We start from the raw sequence: 21,551 nt of genomic DNA, 5'->3' as shown, positions 1-21,551 counted from the left end.
AAAGAGTGTGTTCAGACTTCCATCTGCCCCACTGCAAAATCTGTCTCTATACGCACAGACAGAGTCCCCTGGGAGCAGCTGTGAAACTACATGCAAGGCAGACAGACACCTGCTGTAAAATCCTCTGACTTTAAATGCAATAAGATTCCAGATGCAATCAAGATTTCCTGAACAAAATGTTCTGCAGGAAAGTCAACAGCACCATCCTCCAACCATCTTAACCACATTAGTCTTGTAATTACAGACTAACTTGCATGAAAAAAACATTGGTGCCTTTATGAGTGTATTGTACGGGAAACTGTGAAGGGGTTTGTTCTGCAGAAGCCTGAGCACAACACAACACAACAATGATCTTTTCTGTGTGCAGGCACACAAAGCTGTTACAATAGCAGATTTAGCACAGCAACAACAGACAACTTGCTGTGCAAATGCAATGCACAAATTGACACAGGTATCAGGAAACATAAAGGAAGAGGATAAAGCACTGCATGCCAACCTCCCAGTGCATTCACCATGTCTGACCAGATCATGAGCACATTCACAAAACTTCCAAAGTATGCATGGATGCAGTGTATCTGAGGACAGAAATAGTGCATGCATGTGAGAGGAAATGAGACCAAGTTTTAAAAAGACATTTCCTTACGCAGAACAGCATGACTAAATCACACAGGAATGACAGCGGAACCAATGACGCCATCACTGCTAGTTGTTTGTTTGGTTGCCATGAAACTCTTCATGCACAGATTGTGTTGCCGCAGTAAAGACCCCGCAAATTCTTCTTTTCTCCTAAACCCACTCGCAGGCTGCCCGGAGGAAGTTACTGCTCTGCATGCCCTGCAATTAAGCACAGTCACACTATGGTCTTCAAACCATCCCTGCCTGGCTGCCATTAGTGAATTATCACTGCAGATGGTGTCTGGCTGCTCTCAATGGCTCAGCTCATCTGATGGCTCACCGGGGCTCCAATAAAGGCCAGTGGAATGCTAGAGCCCCCGGGCAGAAACACTGAGTGCATAATAAACAGCACAAAATCGGGACCCTTTTCTGTATAGTGACTGAAGCAGTGACACCAGGGGCTGCCAGAGTCAGGGGGGCCTGACCTTTCACACCAGCCATCCATACCATTGTACCAGCAAGGGGCACTCTATTGTATTGTTGTGACACGTGGCCCACAGCTGAATAGCACACAGCTGGTTAGTGAGCACACTTGCTCACAATGTCCAACCTAAAGGGGGCTTTTTTTAAGAGATGAAAAGGAAGAGGCTGTGGTTTTGTAAGAGCACACTTTCCTGATTCTCAGTAGGCTAAATCCAGATTCCAGATCCATGCATACAATAGCATGCATGTCAGACCTGCTCTAAATCCCTGATAGAACTCAGGCAATGATCCAAATCTGTGCCACAAACTGACAGAATTCAGAAACTATGAAAACAACATATTTGACCCCACCCTTCCCTGGAACATTATGATATTACCAGCACTGAACCTCCCAACCTCTCCTACATGCAACTGTGCAAAGCATACTGTGCATGCACAACAAAAGAGTGAGCTCCAACAAGACATGACATTAAAAGCAAACAGCCACTTTAAAGTGAGAAAATCAGTATTTCTGAAACACCTTGTTTGAGAAATGACGTGCTTACAATTTGGCGTTACACAAAGGTCCATTGAGTCACATGACCTAAATGTATCTAAATGTAGACACTGCTTGCAGACTGTGGGCTGCAACCCGAGGTAAATGCTGTAATGACATGTTTTTCACTGTATGCTACTTGCATCACAAATGCAGTGCAAGGAGCTGTCTGCTCCACCTCTGAAGTATAATATGAAACTGCAGAGTCATAAGCAGCATCTTTGTCAGTTTCAACTTACATTTCAGTTTCTTTTGCAGTTATGCACACCGTAAATATCAAATTAAGTAGAAGAATATATTATTCTGCCTCACTTCAATAATCTCTCATTTCCTTCTTTATTATTTATCATCTTCCCGCTGCAGCATATTGTTACGATTAATTTCCATAGTTTTAAAAGTTACACAGATCCTACTGTTTCAAAGGAAATGACAGATGAGAGTGACAGAATGTGAGAGCAGCATTATTTCTCTAAAGCAGGTGTGGGCAGAAACAGGATGCAGATAGGAAATGCTAGAGGATGGTCCATCTGTAATCAACAGCCTGTGCTCCTGGCAAATGCAGGCATTAATGAGTTCTCCCCCATGAGTGTCTCCAGTGCTTCAGGCAGCTATCCACTGGGCATAGTACACCACATCCTGAAATCTGTGGAATGCCTGTGAGCCACAGCGTCTTCAGACTGACTCTGAGAATGAGACATTATTGACAAAGGACCTCTGTGCTTGCAGCGATAGTGGTAGCCTTCAGTTGCCAGGCAAGCACATAACTCCTCTTTTTTGACATAATTGTCACAGTGAAATAGCCTCACATTTAGCATTCTCTTATCTTTCTTCTATTCTTTAAATGTACATATTATTTTTGTGTGCATTATGTAAGGCACTTTGAATTGCCTCTGTGTATGAAAATGTGCTATACAAAAAAAAATGCCTTGCCTGATGCTGACTATAATGCAACTATTTTTTTGCTTGTTGCTGCTACAGTAAAGTCAGTGCAGATTCATTTCAGGCTGAAGTTTTAAGTTCATAGCTATGCAGTGTGCACAACACAGCCTAAAGTAATGTTGTGTACCTTGTAACATCTACCCCTTAGGCCATATAACCCTTACTGGGTGCAACTGTCCAAGGTTTGTAAGTTTTTAATCCTGTTGCTGTAAAAACTCTGCATCTCCAATTAATATTAAATCACTACCGATGTATATATTTGAGTTTTACAAAGCATACTTCACCTTTCAGCCAAACTTTAGGCACACTCAAAAGAAGGGTACAAAACTGTAAATATATTCCAATCATGTCAACACTGCTATGCTTCCAGCAACAGTATGATTAGTGGCTCAGTATTTTTCTTTATGCAATAATGCAGGTCAGCAATAACGTTAACAGGGCCAATATTGCACAACCATGAGAGCCGTTTGTGTATCCACAAGAGCACAACAACTGGCTGGCACGCAGTAATTACTGAAATAACGTTAGTCGACAAAAAAAGCCAAGCTATTTGCCCAAAGCCAGGATTACTGTAGATGATAGAGCTGATCCAACATGCCTCCATAGTCACTCGCCCTGCAAACAACTGCATGTGAGGAGAAGGGAGAAGAGGGGAAGACATAACAGCAGATTCCTGAGGCTCTGTCGCCAGCGGTCAGGGGCAAACACTCATGCATTTCGATTAGGAGATGCCCACATATGACAAAAACATCTCACAAATGTCTCGTTGTATGCATTCCCTTGCGAGATTGCAGAAATTATGTCGTCCGCTAGCCTTGTTATATGAGCACCGAGAAGGCATACCGTATATTGCTTCACATACATTTGCAACAGATTGTCAACTAAGTTGCAGAGCTCTATGAAAAAAAAAAACTAACGACACAACATAAACAGCATAACATGTATAAGTGAACCGTACAGAGTCGGTGAGTCCATACCATGATTCAGCAGCGGTGTGCGAGTCAACAACAACACGAGCGTCAAGCCAGAGGATTAACAATGACATGCTAGCTAAAATCCTCGAAGTTTGTGACTCGATGTTATGGTGAAATGCATGGTCTTAAATTTCTCAAATAACAAGAACACACTTCCAAGCCAACCTTACGAGCCCACGTTACAATATTTATCTAGCTTCAGCTTCGCTCGTGTCTATGAGTGAACTTATGTGTGAACAAAAAACTGACAAGAGACAGCTAACAGTAGATGTTAGCTAGCTTGTTCCCTGACATGTTGCACTATTACAGCGCTTGATGACTGATCGTAATGTTACCTTATCTTTTAGCGGGCATTTTGCCGTTCTTTCTGGCAACCCAGGATTAGATGGGAAACAAATATCTGCAGGAAAGTACGTCTGAAAATGTTGCTCCAAAAAGTTTGCAACTCCAGTGTTGCAAATACACTAAACTGCACGCGTACCACTATTTGACAGGAAGTCAATTTCCAATGGATTTGCAAGCGCTCCACTAGAGCAGACTGCAGTATCACGTTCAGCTCCCTATTTGGCAAGTGCGAGGTCCTGGTGGTGTAGTAGTCTGTTCAACAAATTCGCATACCTGCTGGGCTTGTTACGATCCGGAGGCTCCATTGGAAAGCAATGGCGTCTTGTTCCTAGCCGTGCATGGACTAAACCATGTCTAAACGATATTACACAGACTTTGCACCGTTAAATCTTTGCAAAAGAGGCGGATTTTTGTCTCTTTGAAGCACTTTCTATCCGCCGGCACAGTTGACTCTTGCTAGTGCGTATGCCGTCGCCATCTTTCCAACGTTCATTGAGGAGGAGTGCCACAGATTTGCATTACTACGGCACCCCGGATAGGTCATATACGTACGGTCTCTGCTGTGCAGGTGCTTGTTTTTATCCTCCGAGTAGTGAATCAGTTATCATCACTAATGGAAGAAGTATTCAGATCCTTAAAAAAGTAGCAGTGTCGCTGTGTAAAAACACCGTATTGCAAGTAAAGGTCCGGCATTTAAAATGGTATATTTATTGTGTACATCACTTTAATGTTGCAGCTTATATAGATAGAGTTAATTGTAACTATCCTATATGTTGTTCTGCTGATCATAAGTTTTGAATCTAATACTTACTTTACATACTGCTGAGGATCTTGCGAATGTTCCACTCAGGATTGATAAAGTCTTATGGTTATAGTCTCACTATATTTTGTAGGATACTATTAATCTGATTCTGATAAGTCACTAGTGTCTAAAGTTATCAGATAACTGTACTGGAGTAAAAGAATATTTGCCTCTGAATGTGGTGAAGTTGAAGTATGAAGCAGCAGAAAATGGAAATAGTCAAGTAAAGTTCAAAAACCTACAAAACTGTACTTAAATAACCTTCCACCACTGGTTATTCTATGGTGACCACTTGACTGATATATATAATGACTGAATTAAATCACTTGATATACTGTATAATGCAGTGTAAAATCCAAGCTGCAACAAACGACTATTTGGGATCATTTCAGTTAATTATTTATGACAACTCTTTTTGTTGTATTCAGTTGGAGAACTAATTACAGATTCTGTCCATGGTTTCATGGTCACAGCCTTAAGCTAAGGTATTAAAGCTGGCCCATCGTAGCCTAGCTGTTAAAATGTCAGTTGATGTTGTGCTTTTGCATTATGGGGGTTCTGGGGGCCCCTAGTGGTCTAGGGTTTAGCACAGTTGCCCACTTGGTTATGCAACAACACTTAGGTGATATTACATAGCCTACAGTTAGGTGATTAGATTCACACTTAGGTGATATTACATAGCCTACAGTTTTACATTCATTTTATTAATGTAAACAATGTATGTGACATTTATGGGCAAACATTTTATGTGGAGACAGTGAACTGTATCTAAAATAGTGTGTATTCACACAAATGGCCAAAAAGTGAATATAAAAATGATTTCTATAGCAGTGCAATCCAGGAGTCCTTACTGAGGTGCTCATAACTGGAGCTTGAACAAAATTGTGATGTTAGGCATCATATGCACAAGGTTAGTGGCCACTTTCCTCTCAGTGGCGCAGTGATACATCTTGAAATAACGGGAGCTGGTGTTACCCTGACCATGCTAAGGTGTCTACTCAAAATAATATAGTTCCCTTGTCAAAGGTATATTTTCTTCATGAGTCAGAAGCACATCAATATTACATATATGTGTGATTCAGGAAAATTAAAAATATGTTACACAGCACCGTATGCAGCAATGTGACTGATTCAGGATGCATCCAACAAAAGCAGACCCATGGCTCAGGCCTTATATTACTGTAGACTGCAGGATCAGCAGACCTTGAGTAGACTATATATTATTTACAGTATATGATTACTCAAGTAACTTTCTGGAGCCATTCTTTAATAAAGAAATGTTATATCTTCTATACAGCCTATAAATAAACCTTTGCAAAATGCAAAAATAATTTCACAATATAAAAACAAGAATAACACATCAGAACTGCATGTATATCAAATAGCTGTTACAAAATTAATGCAGCCATATTTGTAGTGAAAATTCCACTGGTGGAAAGTAACTAAGTACATTCATTGAAGGTGAGTATTTCTTACCATTCCATGGTAAGAAGTTTCATTTCCAACTTTGGTTACTTTTCAGAATCAGATTAACAAAACAAAATGTACAGTATAATCACAAGACTTTATTGATCCCTGGTGGGGAGTTCACATGTTACCCAGCTGTATGTAAAGTGTTTCAAAGTATATGTATACAAGGTGGTTAACATTAGCTCCACCTTTATCAGCTGCAATATTGAAGTGATGACCACATGCATCAACTATAATCCAATAACATGATATACATTAATGTGAAATGTACCATTCTTCTTCAAGTGTATTTTGATACTGACAGGCTACTCGGCTACTTTAACATTGTGAAAGCAGAGCTTTTACTTGTGACTGAACGGGCCTGGGCTGAGATGTAAAAAGACAAAAAAAAAAAGAGACAGGCTGCAGACTGTAGGAGGGTGGGTCCATTTACATGTCTGTCCCCAGCCGCACATTGTATTACAATTCGTGTATGCTTATTACAGAGTGGTTTTTTTTTTTTTTTTACTATTTTTATTTTACTTAGGTTAAAAAAAACCTGTGTAGCTTCTTCCACCACTGTAAACGTTCCAAAGGCAGTATAGCCTGTTTAGGCTTTATTAAAGCATCTTTCATCTGATGCCTGATGGACAGGTTTTCTCTAAAGCCACGAATAACCCTGTCTCTCCACACCCACGACTTCCTTCTTTCTAATCACCTTTTGTGGTAACAAAATAACGGGCGGGGAAACAGTAACAATAGCTTTGTGACGTTTTCACTGGAAACTGAAACATACCCGTCTGCCTGGGAGGAGAGAGGAGAGCTCTTACGTCACACGGTCTTTGTCGCCGCCACATCACTTGCTGCATTCAGGTGTCCTTTGAAGCTCGGAAATACTTTAACTGCAAACTCGGGAGCCATTATCGTCGTGTTTTGGGGCATAATATCAACATTATCGTGGTACCTTATAAAAAAGAGACTGTATTTTCTTTTTAGTAATCGCGCCCAATTGCGTTATTACGTTAACTTGAATGCAAATAGAGCGTAAAGCAGCGTTGTGCATGCTTCATAAATTTAAGGAGATTTTTTTTTGTAAAGTCGTCTTACAACAGTAGCCTGCTAATCTGCAAAAGACGTCCCTAACGACCACAGCATCTCACGTGGAGTAGCTGTCAGTTTCCTTGCCTAAATACTGTTCTTCTCATGGTGTAGTTATAATATTCTCGACTGCACTTGAACGCCTGAGCTGCCAGAGCAGGTTTTACGGAGGGGGAAGAGAATCATTTGAGATTCGGCTTTAACAATATCTAAATAGACAGGGTATATTTCGGCACATAATAGGCTACGCAAGGCAGTCAAATTAATAACGTTATTTTTCAAATTAATAGCTATTTGAGTCCGTAATCGAGGTGATATACCTCTTGAAAATGCTCCAGTCTCTAGCCAGCAATTCTTGTGTGCGTTTGATACAGAATCACAAATCGACGTGGTATTTTGTCTTTCTAGTCTTAGGGTATCTCCTTTATCTCATATTCGGAGCTGTTGTGTTTTCTTCGGTCGAGCTGCCTTATGAAGACCTCCTGCGTCAGGAGCTGAGGGCCATTAAAAAACAGTTCCTGCTGGAACATGACTGTCTGTCCGAGGAGCGTCTGGAGCGGTTTCTAAAGAAGGCACTGGATGCTAGTAATTACGGGGTCTCCATCCTCAATAACACCTCAGCTAACTGGAACTGGGACTTCACGTCTGCGCTGTTTTTTGCGAGCACCGTGCTGTCCACCACAGGTAAGTTACCTCCAGCAGGCTGCACAGTGTAAGTGATGCTGCAGCCTGTCACATGCACAGCATAAAGCATATAAAACATGCATATGTTTAAATGTGCTTTGTCTTTTTATTTTAACAAGAAGTAGGCTACGTAGGCTCGATTTCGCCTGAGCATCCTCAGCAAAATAACTTTATGTCAGACTTGCTGCATATAAACCTGCACTAGGCCACGCAGTCCAATATGGCCTATAGGCAGGTAGCAAAAAGAAAAGGGACAAAAGAAGGTGATATTCCCTTTATTCATTACATTCATATGTATTACAATACAATTAATTCCAAGATTTCAGTCAGGCTACAAAGCTGTGGCTTCATTCATGTGACTTTAGATGCATTTATTCTTTATTTAGTTATAGAACATAGCTGTATGGCTTCCTATCTCACATTGTGTTTGCAGCAACACCTTTCATAAATATAACAGGATAGGCGACACAGTAACTTGCTGTAATTCAGACAGAAAAAGGCCAATATCCAGTGTCAGGGATGGAAGAAATGCAAAGACTTGACAGGATATGTCAACATTGTCATCCCTCCAAGGCAATCACATGTTCTATAAGCAGATTCTTTTAACATGCTCTTCTATATAGTATGTCTTTAGGCATTTAAAGAGTTTTGTACGATATTTTTTTGATATCTAGTGTTACACAAAAGAACAGCTCGCAGCTGCTTGTTACAGGAAGAACTTTACTCTGACCACATGGCAACAGTTATCTGTCAGGTTTGAACATAGAGCACAAGATTGTGCAGATATAGTTTGCCTGAGTGCAGAAAACTTTATTTCTTGTGTATGTCTCAACACAATTCTGTTGATAGCTAAACAGAGACTTGACAGACATCTCTGTCAGATAGGGGTTGGATTCCTTGTGATAGTTTTTGCTTGTTTTAGTCTCAAACATTTTGCTTATTATTAATGTCAGTAATTAGGGGCGTGATGATACACTTGGCTCATGAGATGAGACGATACACGCTATTGGGTTCTCCCTTTCTCTGAATTTCATTATAAACCAGTCTGTAACCACATGTTCATTTTATTCTTAACAGAAGTAGTTGCGTTGTATGTAAGTAAACTCCAAGCAGAAGCTGAAAGTGAGTTGGTTGCTTTTAACAACATATATCACAAGCAAATGTTCTGCAGTTTCCTCCTTTCCACACTCATGTTAAAGGATTTGATTTGATTTGATTTATTCTTTCAAGCATATAAAACAGTTGATATAACAACACACATAATTTTACACATAATCCAATATCAATTTGCTTATACCTAGTACATGCTTGAATGGAGTAGGAAGAAGTCAGACTTATCCAGTCCTACCCCATGCCATCATCTTACCATCATTGATTTGCAAGCAGTAAATGATTCACTTCTACACACACACACGCATATTATACTAAAAAAGAATATAACAGTGTTAACATTCTTACATCACACAAGTGATATATTAAAGAATGGTTACAAAATGTACACCACACCCACAATAGTCCATGTAGTTATTCATTAAGCCTGTTCTTGCATATATCTTGATTGACACATACCTTTATATTTATGTTTAAACTCGTCAATTCTATTACTATTTTTTATGTCTACACTTAAATTATTCCATAGTTTTACCCCACTTAAGGAAATACAAAATCTTTTTTTGGTTGTACGTATAGCATGAATTTTTAAATTTAACTGACCCCTTAAATTGTATCCCCCTTCCCCTTCATTAAATAGTTTTTGAATTCCACCAGGTAAAGGAACCTTGGTATTTTTAAAACTCTTGTTATTTCCACCTCACCAGAATGTAAATACCATGCATATTTACAAAGGTAATTAATTTTCTGTGATTTATATTGCCCATGGACAGTCAGAGTTAAAACAGTAAAAAAAACAAACCTCAATGAACAAGTTAATAAACATCACAATACTAAATGCAATGTAAATAAATGCAGTATAACAAAGTGGGTTAAAAATGAATGAAAGTGTGCTAGGTGCTAATTAGTGCACAAGACAAAACATAAAAGGATAATCACTTTATTTGGCCAAGTATGTTACACACACAACGAATTTGTTTCTGGTACAGAACCAGAAAGGTCTTGATGTAATATTTGGTGTCAGAAAAATATTCCCTTTTGTTTAGTGATTAATAAATACATTTAAAAAATAGAGATACATTTCCATAAAATACACAGAGATACAGTATTATAATGTACTTATATTAACCTAAATTTTGTCCTATGTGAATCATTTTACAGCCTAACATTAAGTGACAATTATGAGGCAGTTGAAGTCTAATAGAAAAGTGTTGCGCTCTCATAGAAATCTTTTCCAGCAGCGGTTTTTATGATAATACCTGAAACATTTTGTTTTCCTACAGGATATGGTCACACGGCGCCTCTGTCAGATGGTGGGAAGGCCTTCTGCATTATCTACTCAGTGATTGGCATCCCCTTCACCCTCCTCTTCCTCACTGCTGTGGTGCAAAGGATCATGGTGTTCAGCACACGAAGGCCAATTATGTATATCCACACACGCTGGGGCCTGTCCAAGCCGCTGGTGGCCATCGTTCACGCCACTCTGCTTGCCATGCTGGCAGTGTCTTGCTTCTTCCTCATCCCCGCCGCCATCTTCTCAGCACTAGAGGAGAACTGGAACTTCCTCGAATCCTTCTACTTCTGCTTCATTTCCCTCAGCACCATCGGACTGGGGGACTATGTACCTGGAGAGGCCGCTAATCAGAAGTTCAGGGAGCTGTACAAAGTGGGCATCACCGGTGAGTACTGATGATTCTGATTGGGAGCCATTTCCATGGTGGTGGTAGCTGTTATTACCTCAAATGAATTGCTCCTGTGTCATTGTCAAATTGAATGTGATACTTTTGTCAAAACATAATTTGGTTCACACAGTAATGTTGGTGTCAAATCAGGACACATACCCCACAGTGGTTTCTGCTGCAAAGAGGATATTACATCTCCCTTTGTTTGCACTGGAAGAACAGCACTCTCCTGCCTATTGAGCTATAAAACAATCCAGAAATAAAACTCTGTTTACTTTGTGCAGCATACAATATAGTGATGGTGTCGATGTGGTCATGTTACAGTAAATAGTCCCATTGTCTCAGAAGTAGTGTTGTAATGATTTACTGATGTGAGCTTTTAACATATAGCAGGTTTTATGATGGTGAATGTTGAACTAAGTGTGAAACAACCAGCTGGTTCTTTTTTCTTTGACCTGCTTAGTGAAAGCTTATGTAAAAAATGTATTCTACTGTGTTCAGTATGGCAAACACATGCTTCAGAGTGACAGCTACACAGACAGAATTCAGATATAGTTGGTTACTCCTAACAACTGTTTTATTATTTCATAGACTGAGAATTAGCTTAACCTTACTTACAGATTGTAATATACTGTATATGGAAGTAGAGACTTTATTTTGACTGGACGTGGCTAAGAGTTTCAAATCAGTTATTTCACTTTCATTTAAAATCCACTCAAAATAGCTCAGGGTAATAGACCAACAGAGGTAGGACCTATAGTTTCACTTCCCTGACAGACAGAGTAGGATCATCCTTTTTGATCTTAAAAAGATCAGTATTACAAAACTAGAACTCAACTTCTATAGTCTTCAGTTATTTATGTGCTTTAACTGATAAATAAGGCTCTTACCACTGACATTCAAAGTTAGAAAAATGGCATAGAACTTGCTGTTGCAGTAGGTATATATTCTGCTAGAAAACATTTCAGGGGCGGCTGTGGCCCAGGAGATAAAGCAGGTCGTCCCCTAACTGCAGGGCTGATGGTTCGATTCCCAGCTTCTCCACTCCACACGTCAAAGTGCCTTTGGGCAAGACACTGGCCCTTTGTTCCTGGTGATGTAACTGGTGCTTACGCAAATGGATGAACAGGCAAATGGTTTGAAAGCACTTTGTGTAATTTCAGTGGGTAGAAAAGCACTATTTGACTATTAGTCCATTTACAACAAAACCTTTACACAGTGTAAAAGTCATTACAAAGTTGTAGTTGCACTAGCTGTTTGCTAAACCTTTTCTACATTCTGGATGTTGTTAAGCTGCTGTATGCAGCTGACAAAACAACATTTTGACATTTCCTACATGTTTAAAGCCATATTAATTTTTCAGATCAAATAAAACAAGCAGTGCAGGATATAAAATTGGACCATGGCTAATGGGGAGCAGTGAGGCATTGATGGCATTTTGTGGGTGACTTATGCAGCATGCTGTCAGCAGCACTGTCAGGGCTAATACTGACTCAAATGAAAACAAACCCAGTTTGAAAACATGAAGTCTTGACAAGCTGGGGGCTGTGAACGAATGTTGAACATTACTCCAGTGAATTGTCACCTATAATGTGGGTGTGAATTATGCAGCAGCCAGAGAGACGTCATTCACTGGGCATGATGTGTCAGTCTGTAGGAGGAACGAAGGCTGTGACAGAACATGTTGGTTTCTACACATGACACCAGCCACTTTTATACAGCTTCCTCTGTGAAAAGTTACATGCTCATATTGGAAGTGATTTACCACTATGGAGTACTGACCCAGGACAAGCTGGAGGGACTATGTCTCTCGGCTGGCCTGGGAACGCCTCGGCATCCCCCCGGAGGAGCTGGAGGAAGTGTCTGGAGAGAGGGAAGTCTGGGCATCTTTGCTTAGACTGCTGCCCCTGCGACCCGGTTCTGGATAAGTGGAGGAAAATGGATGGATGGAGTACTGACATGGAAGAGCTTAAAGGAGAAGACCAGCTATTTTCTATATTAACAGTATTTACAATATTCTGCAGTCAAAGGCTAAAACCAACAATGATTTGCCTCTGCTCACGATTAATGTCAGCCAGTCTGTGTGTCAGTCCTGGATTATCTTATTTAGCTGTGCCAAAGACCTCAATTGTTGTTCAGAAACACATTAGGAAAACAAACCCCTGCACTGGGTGACACGTTTTCCCAATATGAAATGCCAGACCGGCTCCGAGGAGCCATCTGTTTCTACAGCATCTGAAGTAAACAAGAGTCAAGGGCCGATGCACAAGAACTCTGGATTAGGGCTGCAACAGCTAATCAATAAAATTGATAAGAGGAGCATGACGCTGTGGAATTAGCACCTAAAGAAAAGACACAGAGTTACAGAAGAAGGGGAGGCTAGAGCTAAGTCAGTTGTTAATTTTAGTTAGTAAAGTAAGAACACACTGATGATGCATTAGCATGGTATGTTTTATGAAACTGTAACTTATTTTAAATCAAACACTTTAGTCTTTTTGTTAACACTGTTGGCCCTGTTGTGCACTTTATAAAAGCTCTATTCTTTAACAAAGAATAAATGTTTTGTTTAATAATGGACTACAGAGAAACATTGCAAAAGCACAGTTTAAGTGAATGCATTTTTGTTTTTATGATGTGGAAAATAGATTTCTGCATATTTTTCTTATACTTCTGATTCATTGATTAATCCTAGAAATTGACAGATTAATCGATTATTAAAATAATCGTTAGTTGCGGCACTACTCTGAATATTCTTAATATCAGGGTCTTGTGTTTTGTAATAAGGAAATGTGTCACTCACTGAAGTGGGCTGTTTCCCTGATGCATATTTTATTGTTTTTGAACAACAACAGAGGTCTTTGGCACAGATAAAAAAGCTAATGCAGGACCGACAGACATTAATCATGAGTTGTTGGTTTTAGTCTCTGTATGGGGAGTGTTGAAAATACTGTTAACATAGAAAATGACTGACCTTATCCTAAAAGTTTGTTACAAATAATGAACAACTGATGTTGTTTTTCTTAATATTGCCAGCGCCTTCGGTGATGAGCTGTAGGATTTGCCTCTTGGGAATAGCGCTGCTCTGTGTATGTCCAAACAAAAGGCCGCGTCCTAAAGCAAATTCAAGTAACTTTGGGCAAATTACAGACTTTTTCTTCTAGGAAAGGGGACTTGAAATATTATTGTTCTTATATTTCAGACACTGGCCAAGACACCCCTTGGGTTTTCCAAGTCCGAGTATACCAAAGAGCCAAACAGCCACTGCTCACACTGATCACTGAAGGTGTACACGGGGGTTTTCAGCTTTGTCTTCTGCTCTTTCTTTATGCTACTCCTCCTGTGCCACCAAGAAACAAAGCGATGCATTCTGTCCTTGATTACATATTTAGCTAGTCACTGCCTTTATGTGTCAGTGAGTTAGGTAACAAATTAAAGGAACACATTGCTTGTGTTTTTCCAGTAGGATGACTTACTGAAATCCTAAAATATTTTTAAATGTTAACAGCAGGATTTCATCAGCTGCGATAGTTGAGGTATCAGGAAACATACTACAGTGATGAAGTAAAAGATGAAAGAGGCTAAACTGTGTTAATTTTTATAAAAAGAGGAATGAAAGTGTTTTCTTGTCAGGGTTATATATGTTTTTGATACAATGGTATTTAATACTACTACTCCCAGCAGCTAATCACTCACACGTCCCTCCTTTTGCCCTTGTTTGCCTCGTCAGTCTACCTGATCCTGGGTCTGATAGTCATGCTGGTGGTGCTGGAGACCTTCTGTGAGCTGCAGCAACTCAAACAGCTGAGGAAGATGTTCTACCTGAAGAAGGAAAAGCCGCAGGACCGCCTCGCCATTTTGGAGCACGACCACCTGTCCTTCACCACCATGTCCAACACAGCCCACAGTGATGACAAAACTCAGCCATATGTCCCAGCTCTGGCTTCTCCCGGTGATGATCCCATGATCCAGTAAATATTCAGCAAGACGGCTACTGAAGGATGAAAGTTTGGGGTCATGCACACAAGATTATACATAGATGAAATGACTAGATCAGAAGTCTCAATTGTAGGTATTCTGCAAAGTTCATCACTGCACATTTTAATAGTAAAGCTAGGCCATTCAGCTCAAGCAACCAGTGACCTTTACTGAACTACCATTCTGCTAGTATAGTGCTGTGTACATTAATAGTCACTATTGACAAAGTCAGGGATACTATAAAACCCTGTATTTCTGACTCAAACTCCTGTATGTGCTGTACTATTGATTGCATTTTCAAGAACATTTAAAAAAGTAATTGGTCTCATAAATTGAGATGAAACATAGATCAGTTTGCCATAGTCTCTCAGAAAAATACTACATGAATATGTACCATATATATCTTAGCAATGATTGACAGCTATGTGGGATGTACATAATCAGGTAAATGCTTGAGGATTTACAGTATTGTGCCATCTAGAATCAATAGGCCTGTTAAAGATGAGGCATGAGTGATTTCAGTTCAGGTTTGTCCCCCTGCCCATGGCATGCTCGTTTTGCTCATTTCCAGCCATTTAATGTTTAATCTTGGCTACCTCTAGATTAGCTTGGCACCCCTTATAACTAAAATAGTCAAATTATTTCAGAATCATAAAATAGTTCGTGAACGTGCACAGCTCCTGCCGGCGGTGTTGTGACGCAAGTGAACAGCACAACGAACCACCACGGCATTAATTCATATCAATTTCTCCTTCATAGATAGGTAAACAACGGTGTATGTATTGATGAAAAGAGATGTGTAACACTCTAAACAAAGCAGGTAATTGAGAAACCCCATTGTTCGTCTGTTCTCATTTTTTGAGCTTGTGGTCACGTTTGAGATGATAATTCACCGTTCTAATATTTTCGATAAGTCAGAAAATAAGGAAAAGCATGCCATGGGTTCTTTAAAGTGTCACTTGTAATCTACCATGTCATGGTTTTTGGTGGTACTCATTGCAGACCGATCTAAATTAGCTGGTGGGTAAGCTCGAAATATTTTATTGGATTCTTTTCAACTCATTTGGCTTCTCCTGATTTATCAAAAGTTTGGAGTCAATCCTAAACAAAGGGTCTGAAAGAATAAGCAACGTGTTTTATGAACAGTAAGTGGGATGACATTTTTGATCATGAAAGAATGAACAGTTTAATATAAGTGTAGTTTTACAGTCAGTGTTTTGTAGCATTTTTGACTCATCATTATGGAGGTGTTATGAAAGGATATATTTGTCTGCAAGTATGTGTATTTTGCAGTACAGTACAATTTCATAGCTGTCCATGTGTGGTGCTAAGCACCATAATTTACTGATTTGAAAAGTGGAGTGAGGTTAGCCCAGAGGGCTGGCTGGCCTATTGCATTTTACTGTCAGTAAAGATAGCTCATGTACTGGAGTCAGGCAGTAGTACAGGAATGGAAATGTATAATGTTACTTTTCTTGTGGATGATCTGTAAAGGTTTGACAATTGTTCTAAACTAGAAAAGACCAAAAAGTGTCATTTATAATTTACTGTATTTACATCATTTGAATGTAAAAATGTATATTCTTAGGTATGACATGAGGAAGGTTTACACAATTTTGATAATTTAAAGTAATTTTGTATTAGTAATGGAACATTAGGGACTTGAAAGAGGAGCAGGAGCGCAACAGAAATATCCCAGTTGTGTTTACCCAACATATCAGTTTCGAATATGCTCACCAACAGAGGATAACGTTCCATAAACAGAATTTAAACCAAACACTTGCAAGTTTGTACGACACAGACATTCCACTCCTCTGAGTATGTATAAAAATACCTTTGTAGCTGGAGGCAAAACGGTAGGCTCACACATTCATACAGCGCAGTGTCATAACTGCTGTAAAGCAGATGTATTTGTCACATGTACTCTTTCTTTGTACATTTATTAGAAAGGCATTTTTAATTTGAACAATGATTCGATCTCTGGTGCTGAAGTTCTGACCTCATGTTTTATTCTGTTGCTACAGTGAAGGCCCCTCACCAGAGTGCACCATTGCTTCTTGCTGCTCTATTAGTTTACTAGTGACAGGCTTACTTGAAACTGTGTGAACAGTGTAGCTTTGACTCTGTTAGCATTGAAGTTACTAATTGAACTGTAATATATTATTGATCAGTGGGATTGGCAGTTTTGTTTTTTTTTTGCCAGTCCCATCCTTCATGTCAACTGTGAAGCAACTGTTTGTATTGTCTGCTGAGAAAAAAGAGAACTTGAATTTTGCCAAGTTGGGTTTTCTCTTTTACTGTAATATGTGTCACTGCTTTGCAGATGTCAAGGCTTTATAACTCTGTATGTTTATCATCATGCATATAGTTTGTCCTGAAGTTGAGAGCTAACTGATGAAATAGATCTAGTTCTCTTTAGGGAGTAAATATTGTGTCAAGGATTACAAATAGAAGCACACTGACAATATTTATGCAGATAAAACAGGCATTTTTGGAACATTTGGAATAACAGGTTTATGTAAATACCGTAGACTTAGGTACATTTGAGTATTTAGAAGTATAATACCAATAATGTCATACAGGATTATGATGGAGTACTAACGTTTTATGTAAATGTCATTTCAGCTTAAGAAGTGAATCAATGACCTGTAAAATATGTGTCTTAAATAAAGTGTTGGTTTATAATAATTCATCTTTTTTGTTTGTTACTATCCGGATAGTAACACAGCTGTACACATGTACATCCATCCATCCATCATCTCTACTGCTTATTCCTGAATAGGGTTGCGAGGGGCGGAGTCTATCCCAGCTGACACTGGGCAGGAGACGGGGTCCACCCTGGACAGGTCACCGGTCTGTCAACGAGCTAACACTTAGACAAACAACCACACACACTCACACTCACTCCTACGGGCAATTTAAAGTCACCAATCAAGCTGCATGTGCCTAAGCTGCATGTCTGGACCGTGGGAGGTAGTACCCAGAGAGAACCCACACCGGCACAGGGAGAACATGCAAACTCCACACAGAAATAAATAAATGTCTAAACTTAATTATATATTTGTTATGAAAGTCATAGTTAAAGGTGGAGTTGTACTGCACTACATTATATTCAGAGGTGTTCCTAATATTCTGACCTTCTCATGTATGTAGCTGGGAAGGACAAAAATATAGAGACACCGCTGAATATAATATAGTCCAACACCACCTTTAACTAACTTATGACATCCCGTGAAGAGCATGACCCAAGGCTTTTGAATTAGCTGGATATAAAGTGGTTGTTTTGTTCTTCTTGATCCGTCAGTGATTATCTTATATCCTTCAACCTGACTGGTGTTTTACAGAATGCTACAGGCAGCATATGTCACTATCAGAGTGAATTTAATTGGGTATGATTTGGAGACTGGTCCTTTTCCTAACAAATGTTAAAGAAAGAAATGCAGTGCTTTTGTTTTATTTAGCAGCTGTGATTCCGTATTGAACAGATGTACAGTTACCCCTGACAAGCAGGCACCTGTCTCTGCGGAGCCACTGAGCTGACATCCACATTATCAGGTTTAATGAATAAAGATGAGGGGACGCAGCTCCTGGCAATATATTTATTGGACATATGTTGTGAGAACAATTACCTGTGGACACACAGTAATTGGAAATAACTGTTGACGATGTAAGCCACTTTGATACAGAACAAATTCTCTATATTCAGAATCGACACTGAATAGAAATTGTGTCTGTTCATTTACATAGTGATTGTAACGAATCAGTGTAATCAGATCAGAAATCTTTGTTTTAAAGTATGTAATCTGATTCAGTCTAAAAGTGCATTTCTGGAAGTTAAAAGCAATAACAGAACAGGCCCAAAATACAACAACATCACAACTGAGATCCACATGCAACTGCCGGCTCTCATTTGGGCACTGGAGATAGTCTTTTGAAAACATGAGCCCTTCAGTGACATCTGAAACGTGGACACACTACAGTAGTCAGTGGATACCACAAAACTGCAGTGTTTTTTTTTTTTAAATATAAAACAAAAAATATTCACATATCACATCAAGTTTTATGTGAAGAACTGGCCTGGCAATGAACAAACAAACCTCCCCTTGTGGAGAATCTGCAGCCTGCTAAATGTGAATGAATGAGTTTGTGAGCAAGATACATTCGTGTTTTGATGTTAAAATAAAATAAAATTAAATTAAATTTAAAAAAGTTGAATAAAAAGCTTACTCAGGAATATGAGATTGCATTTGCTGGTCCAGAGACTCCAACAAAATAACTTTCAGTTCTAGCACCTGGCCATCTTGAGTACACCTACAGTACAGTTTAGGATATCACATCTTCTTTTGTCCCACCCTTTAGTTCTATTTGCTTTAACTGGTACATACCCAATTGTATAGTTAGTATAACTGTCCATAGATCCAGGCTGTCAGTGTATCAGTGTAGTACAGAACTGTCCCCTGAAGGCCCAGTTCTACACACTGGACTGAACGTATCCAGCCGCTTCTTAACAATAATATTTCTATTTGATCTTTTTGCATCATTTATATGCACACAGGAAACTACCTGAATCTGAGCTGTGAAGATAAAAGGAATTCAGCCTTATGTTTAAACCCCACAAGCAAAATTATTTTTACCTCAGTGCAGAAAGTAAAATGACTCATTACACTGAATCTAAAGCTGCATTATTTCACACATAATGGCAGGCTGATATGTTACAGCCTGCTGGGCACAGATCAAAGAGCCACAACACCCAAGACTAACACACATTGCAGAAACACCCAGGAGTGTATTGCGCAATGCTTGACATTTCATCAGCCAGGTTTTACATCAAGTCAGTTGTTGCAGCTTTGGCTCCATGAATGCCAGTGGTCCAGGGACTCATCCAGGACAGGGCATGGGTTGGATGGACTGAGGTGATGATTTGCATCTACCCTATAGCACCTCTTAATGAATTGGAGCAACTCTATTTATATCCTGACACACACACTGGGACTATGGGATTTCAGGAGGCCTCAGGCACAAACATTCCCCACTGCTAGCTCTGTAACTGCTCTCCTTTGTTATTACAAACACAGTGCTTTCCTTTTGCTGGTAAAAACAATGCATTGATTAGACTGTTGAAATGATAGTGTGGATTTACAGCTATTATTGTACAAGAGAAAACCCATCACTGGTTGAAACATCATCAGTTCTGCTGAAACATGACTGTGTTTTCTACCCTGCTGTTCCACTAAAGCTGACATCTGGGTTAATCAGATCAGAGTACGACATCCAGCTGAGCAAGCATGAGAAGATGCTGAAGAAGACAAAAGGAAAAAAGCTGCATGCGTGTGACCAATATCATTTGTAACAACTCTTTTGCAGGAAGAATATTGGGAACAATACTGATTAATCTAACTGCCATGTCAGTTTTTTGGAATGCCTTTACAAAAATCTGAAAATCTGATTCTTACTTCTCACCAAGTCTCCACACCCGAAAACTCATTGAACATAAATTATTATAAATATTCAAAAGAAGCAATCACTTGGAGAAGCATGGCGCTGAGTTTTTCCTCTACAGCATGGGGTGACCAATTCCTCCAAATGCCTTTCAGCAAATTGGACAATAATATGCAAAGCAGATGTTTTTGACAGGAGAGGTGAATTTTGCCTAAAGCACAAAAATCTGGGTGATATAAAAAACAGTGAAGAGATGTTTAGTCTAATAAGAGAATAAGGCTTTAATGGGACTTATAACTATGGTAAAGAAATAAAGATTCAAGAGTTTTATTTGCCATTTATGCATAAACAGACAGTCTAGGCATATAGGAATTCTTGTGCAGCTCTCCTTTGGAGACAGGTAAGGAGTCAAAAGCCAGAAAGAACACTTAGGCTTAAAATAAAAAAGTTACATAAGGGTGACAAAGTATTAAAACACAATACACAAAAATAGAGTAATAGTATTTCCCACAGTGAACTGCAAACATCGCATTTAGTAATTCACATGGTGGAGTTGGATATGGCATTACGCTTGATGAGGTAGCGAGGGGTTATTGCACATATATTCTCACAATTCTCTGTGAAATGCGATTTGATTGATTTATCAAAGAGCATCCCAGTTCAGTCACTGATTCTGTGTATATGATGGCAACATACAGAGCAGAGTTCATTATCTATGTGTTAATGAAAACATTTTTCATAAGATATACCAAATTCTGTGTGAACTACTGAGAAGCTGCCAGCTGAAAAGTGCATAGGAAGTGTCTTTTAATATTAATAGCAGCACAACAGAGAATGCGCTATACATGAATACATCCAGAACTTTAATCACATATTTTTGTCTCTTTTCATTTGTCAGGAGAATATCTAAGAACAGAAATCAGGGCAGGTAATGCTGGCCTGAAAACAAAACAGAAAATGCCAATCTTTTCTTCCCACTGGCGCTGTTTGCCTGGGCAGCTAACTGGTTCATTATGTTTTGATTTGATTTATTTGATTTGATTTATTTATTCTTTCAATAATGTAAAGACAGTTGATATATCAACACACATAATTTCACACATATCCACAAATGCTAATCCAATATCAATTTGCTTATACCTAGTACATGCTTGAATGGAGTAGGAAGAAGTCAGACTTATCCAGTCCTACCCCATGACATCATCTCACCATCATTGGTTTGTAAGCAGTATCTCTACATAGATAATTATCTTCTACGCCACATAAGTAATATACTAAAGAATTATAACAGAGTATTAACATTCATACATAATTACATTCTTAAATACTTATCTTCTACACCACACAAGTAATATATTAAAGAATTATTACAAAGTGTTAACATTCATACACCACACCCACAATGTTCCATCTAATTAATC

General features: G+C 39.1%; 2 protein-coding genes across 6 annotated transcripts in view; one reads left to right on the top strand and one right to left on the bottom strand.

Annotated features, from left to right (window-relative positions):
- map3k4 (mitogen-activated protein kinase kinase kinase 4) overlaps positions 1-4,536 on the bottom strand; it is a 25,759-nt gene extending 21,223 nt beyond the window's left edge. The window contains exon 1 of one of the 5 annotated variants that reach the window (XM_020603079.1): positions 4,165-4,536. In XM_020603079.1, the coding sequence (XP_020458735.1) occupies positions 4,165-4,196 (32 nt within the window). In that variant the 5' untranslated portion in view covers positions 4,197-4,536. Of the gene's footprint in view, positions 1-3,881; positions 4,124-4,164 lie in introns of those variants that run through there. The other 4 variants (XM_020603080.1, XM_020603078.1, XM_020603081.1 and 1 more) reach the window with 4 other exon arrangements.
- Positions 4,537-6,069: 1,533 nt separating this feature from the next.
- kcnk1b (potassium channel, subfamily K, member 1b) lies at positions 6,070-15,522 on the top strand. The gene is made up of 3 exons (XM_020603247.1): positions 6,070-7,924; positions 10,318-10,713; positions 14,444-15,522. The coding sequence occupies exons 1-3, from the start codon at positions 7,570-7,572 to the stop codon at positions 14,686-14,688; spliced, it is 996 nt and encodes a 331-aa protein (XP_020458903.1). The 5' UTR covers positions 6,070-7,569; the 3' UTR covers positions 14,689-15,522.
- The last annotated feature ends 6,029 nt before the right edge of the window (positions 15,523-21,551 follow it).

The sequence above is a fragment of the Monopterus albus genome, unplaced genomic scaffold (genome assembly GCF_001952655.1).
Source record: "Monopterus albus unplaced genomic scaffold, M_albus_1.0 scaffold60.1, whole genome shotgun sequence".
Classification (NCBI taxonomy): Eukaryota; Metazoa; Chordata; class Actinopteri; order Synbranchiformes; family Synbranchidae; genus Monopterus; species Monopterus albus.
Note: the sequence above shows the minus strand (reverse complement) of the source record. Positions and strands in the feature narration are given on the sequence as shown.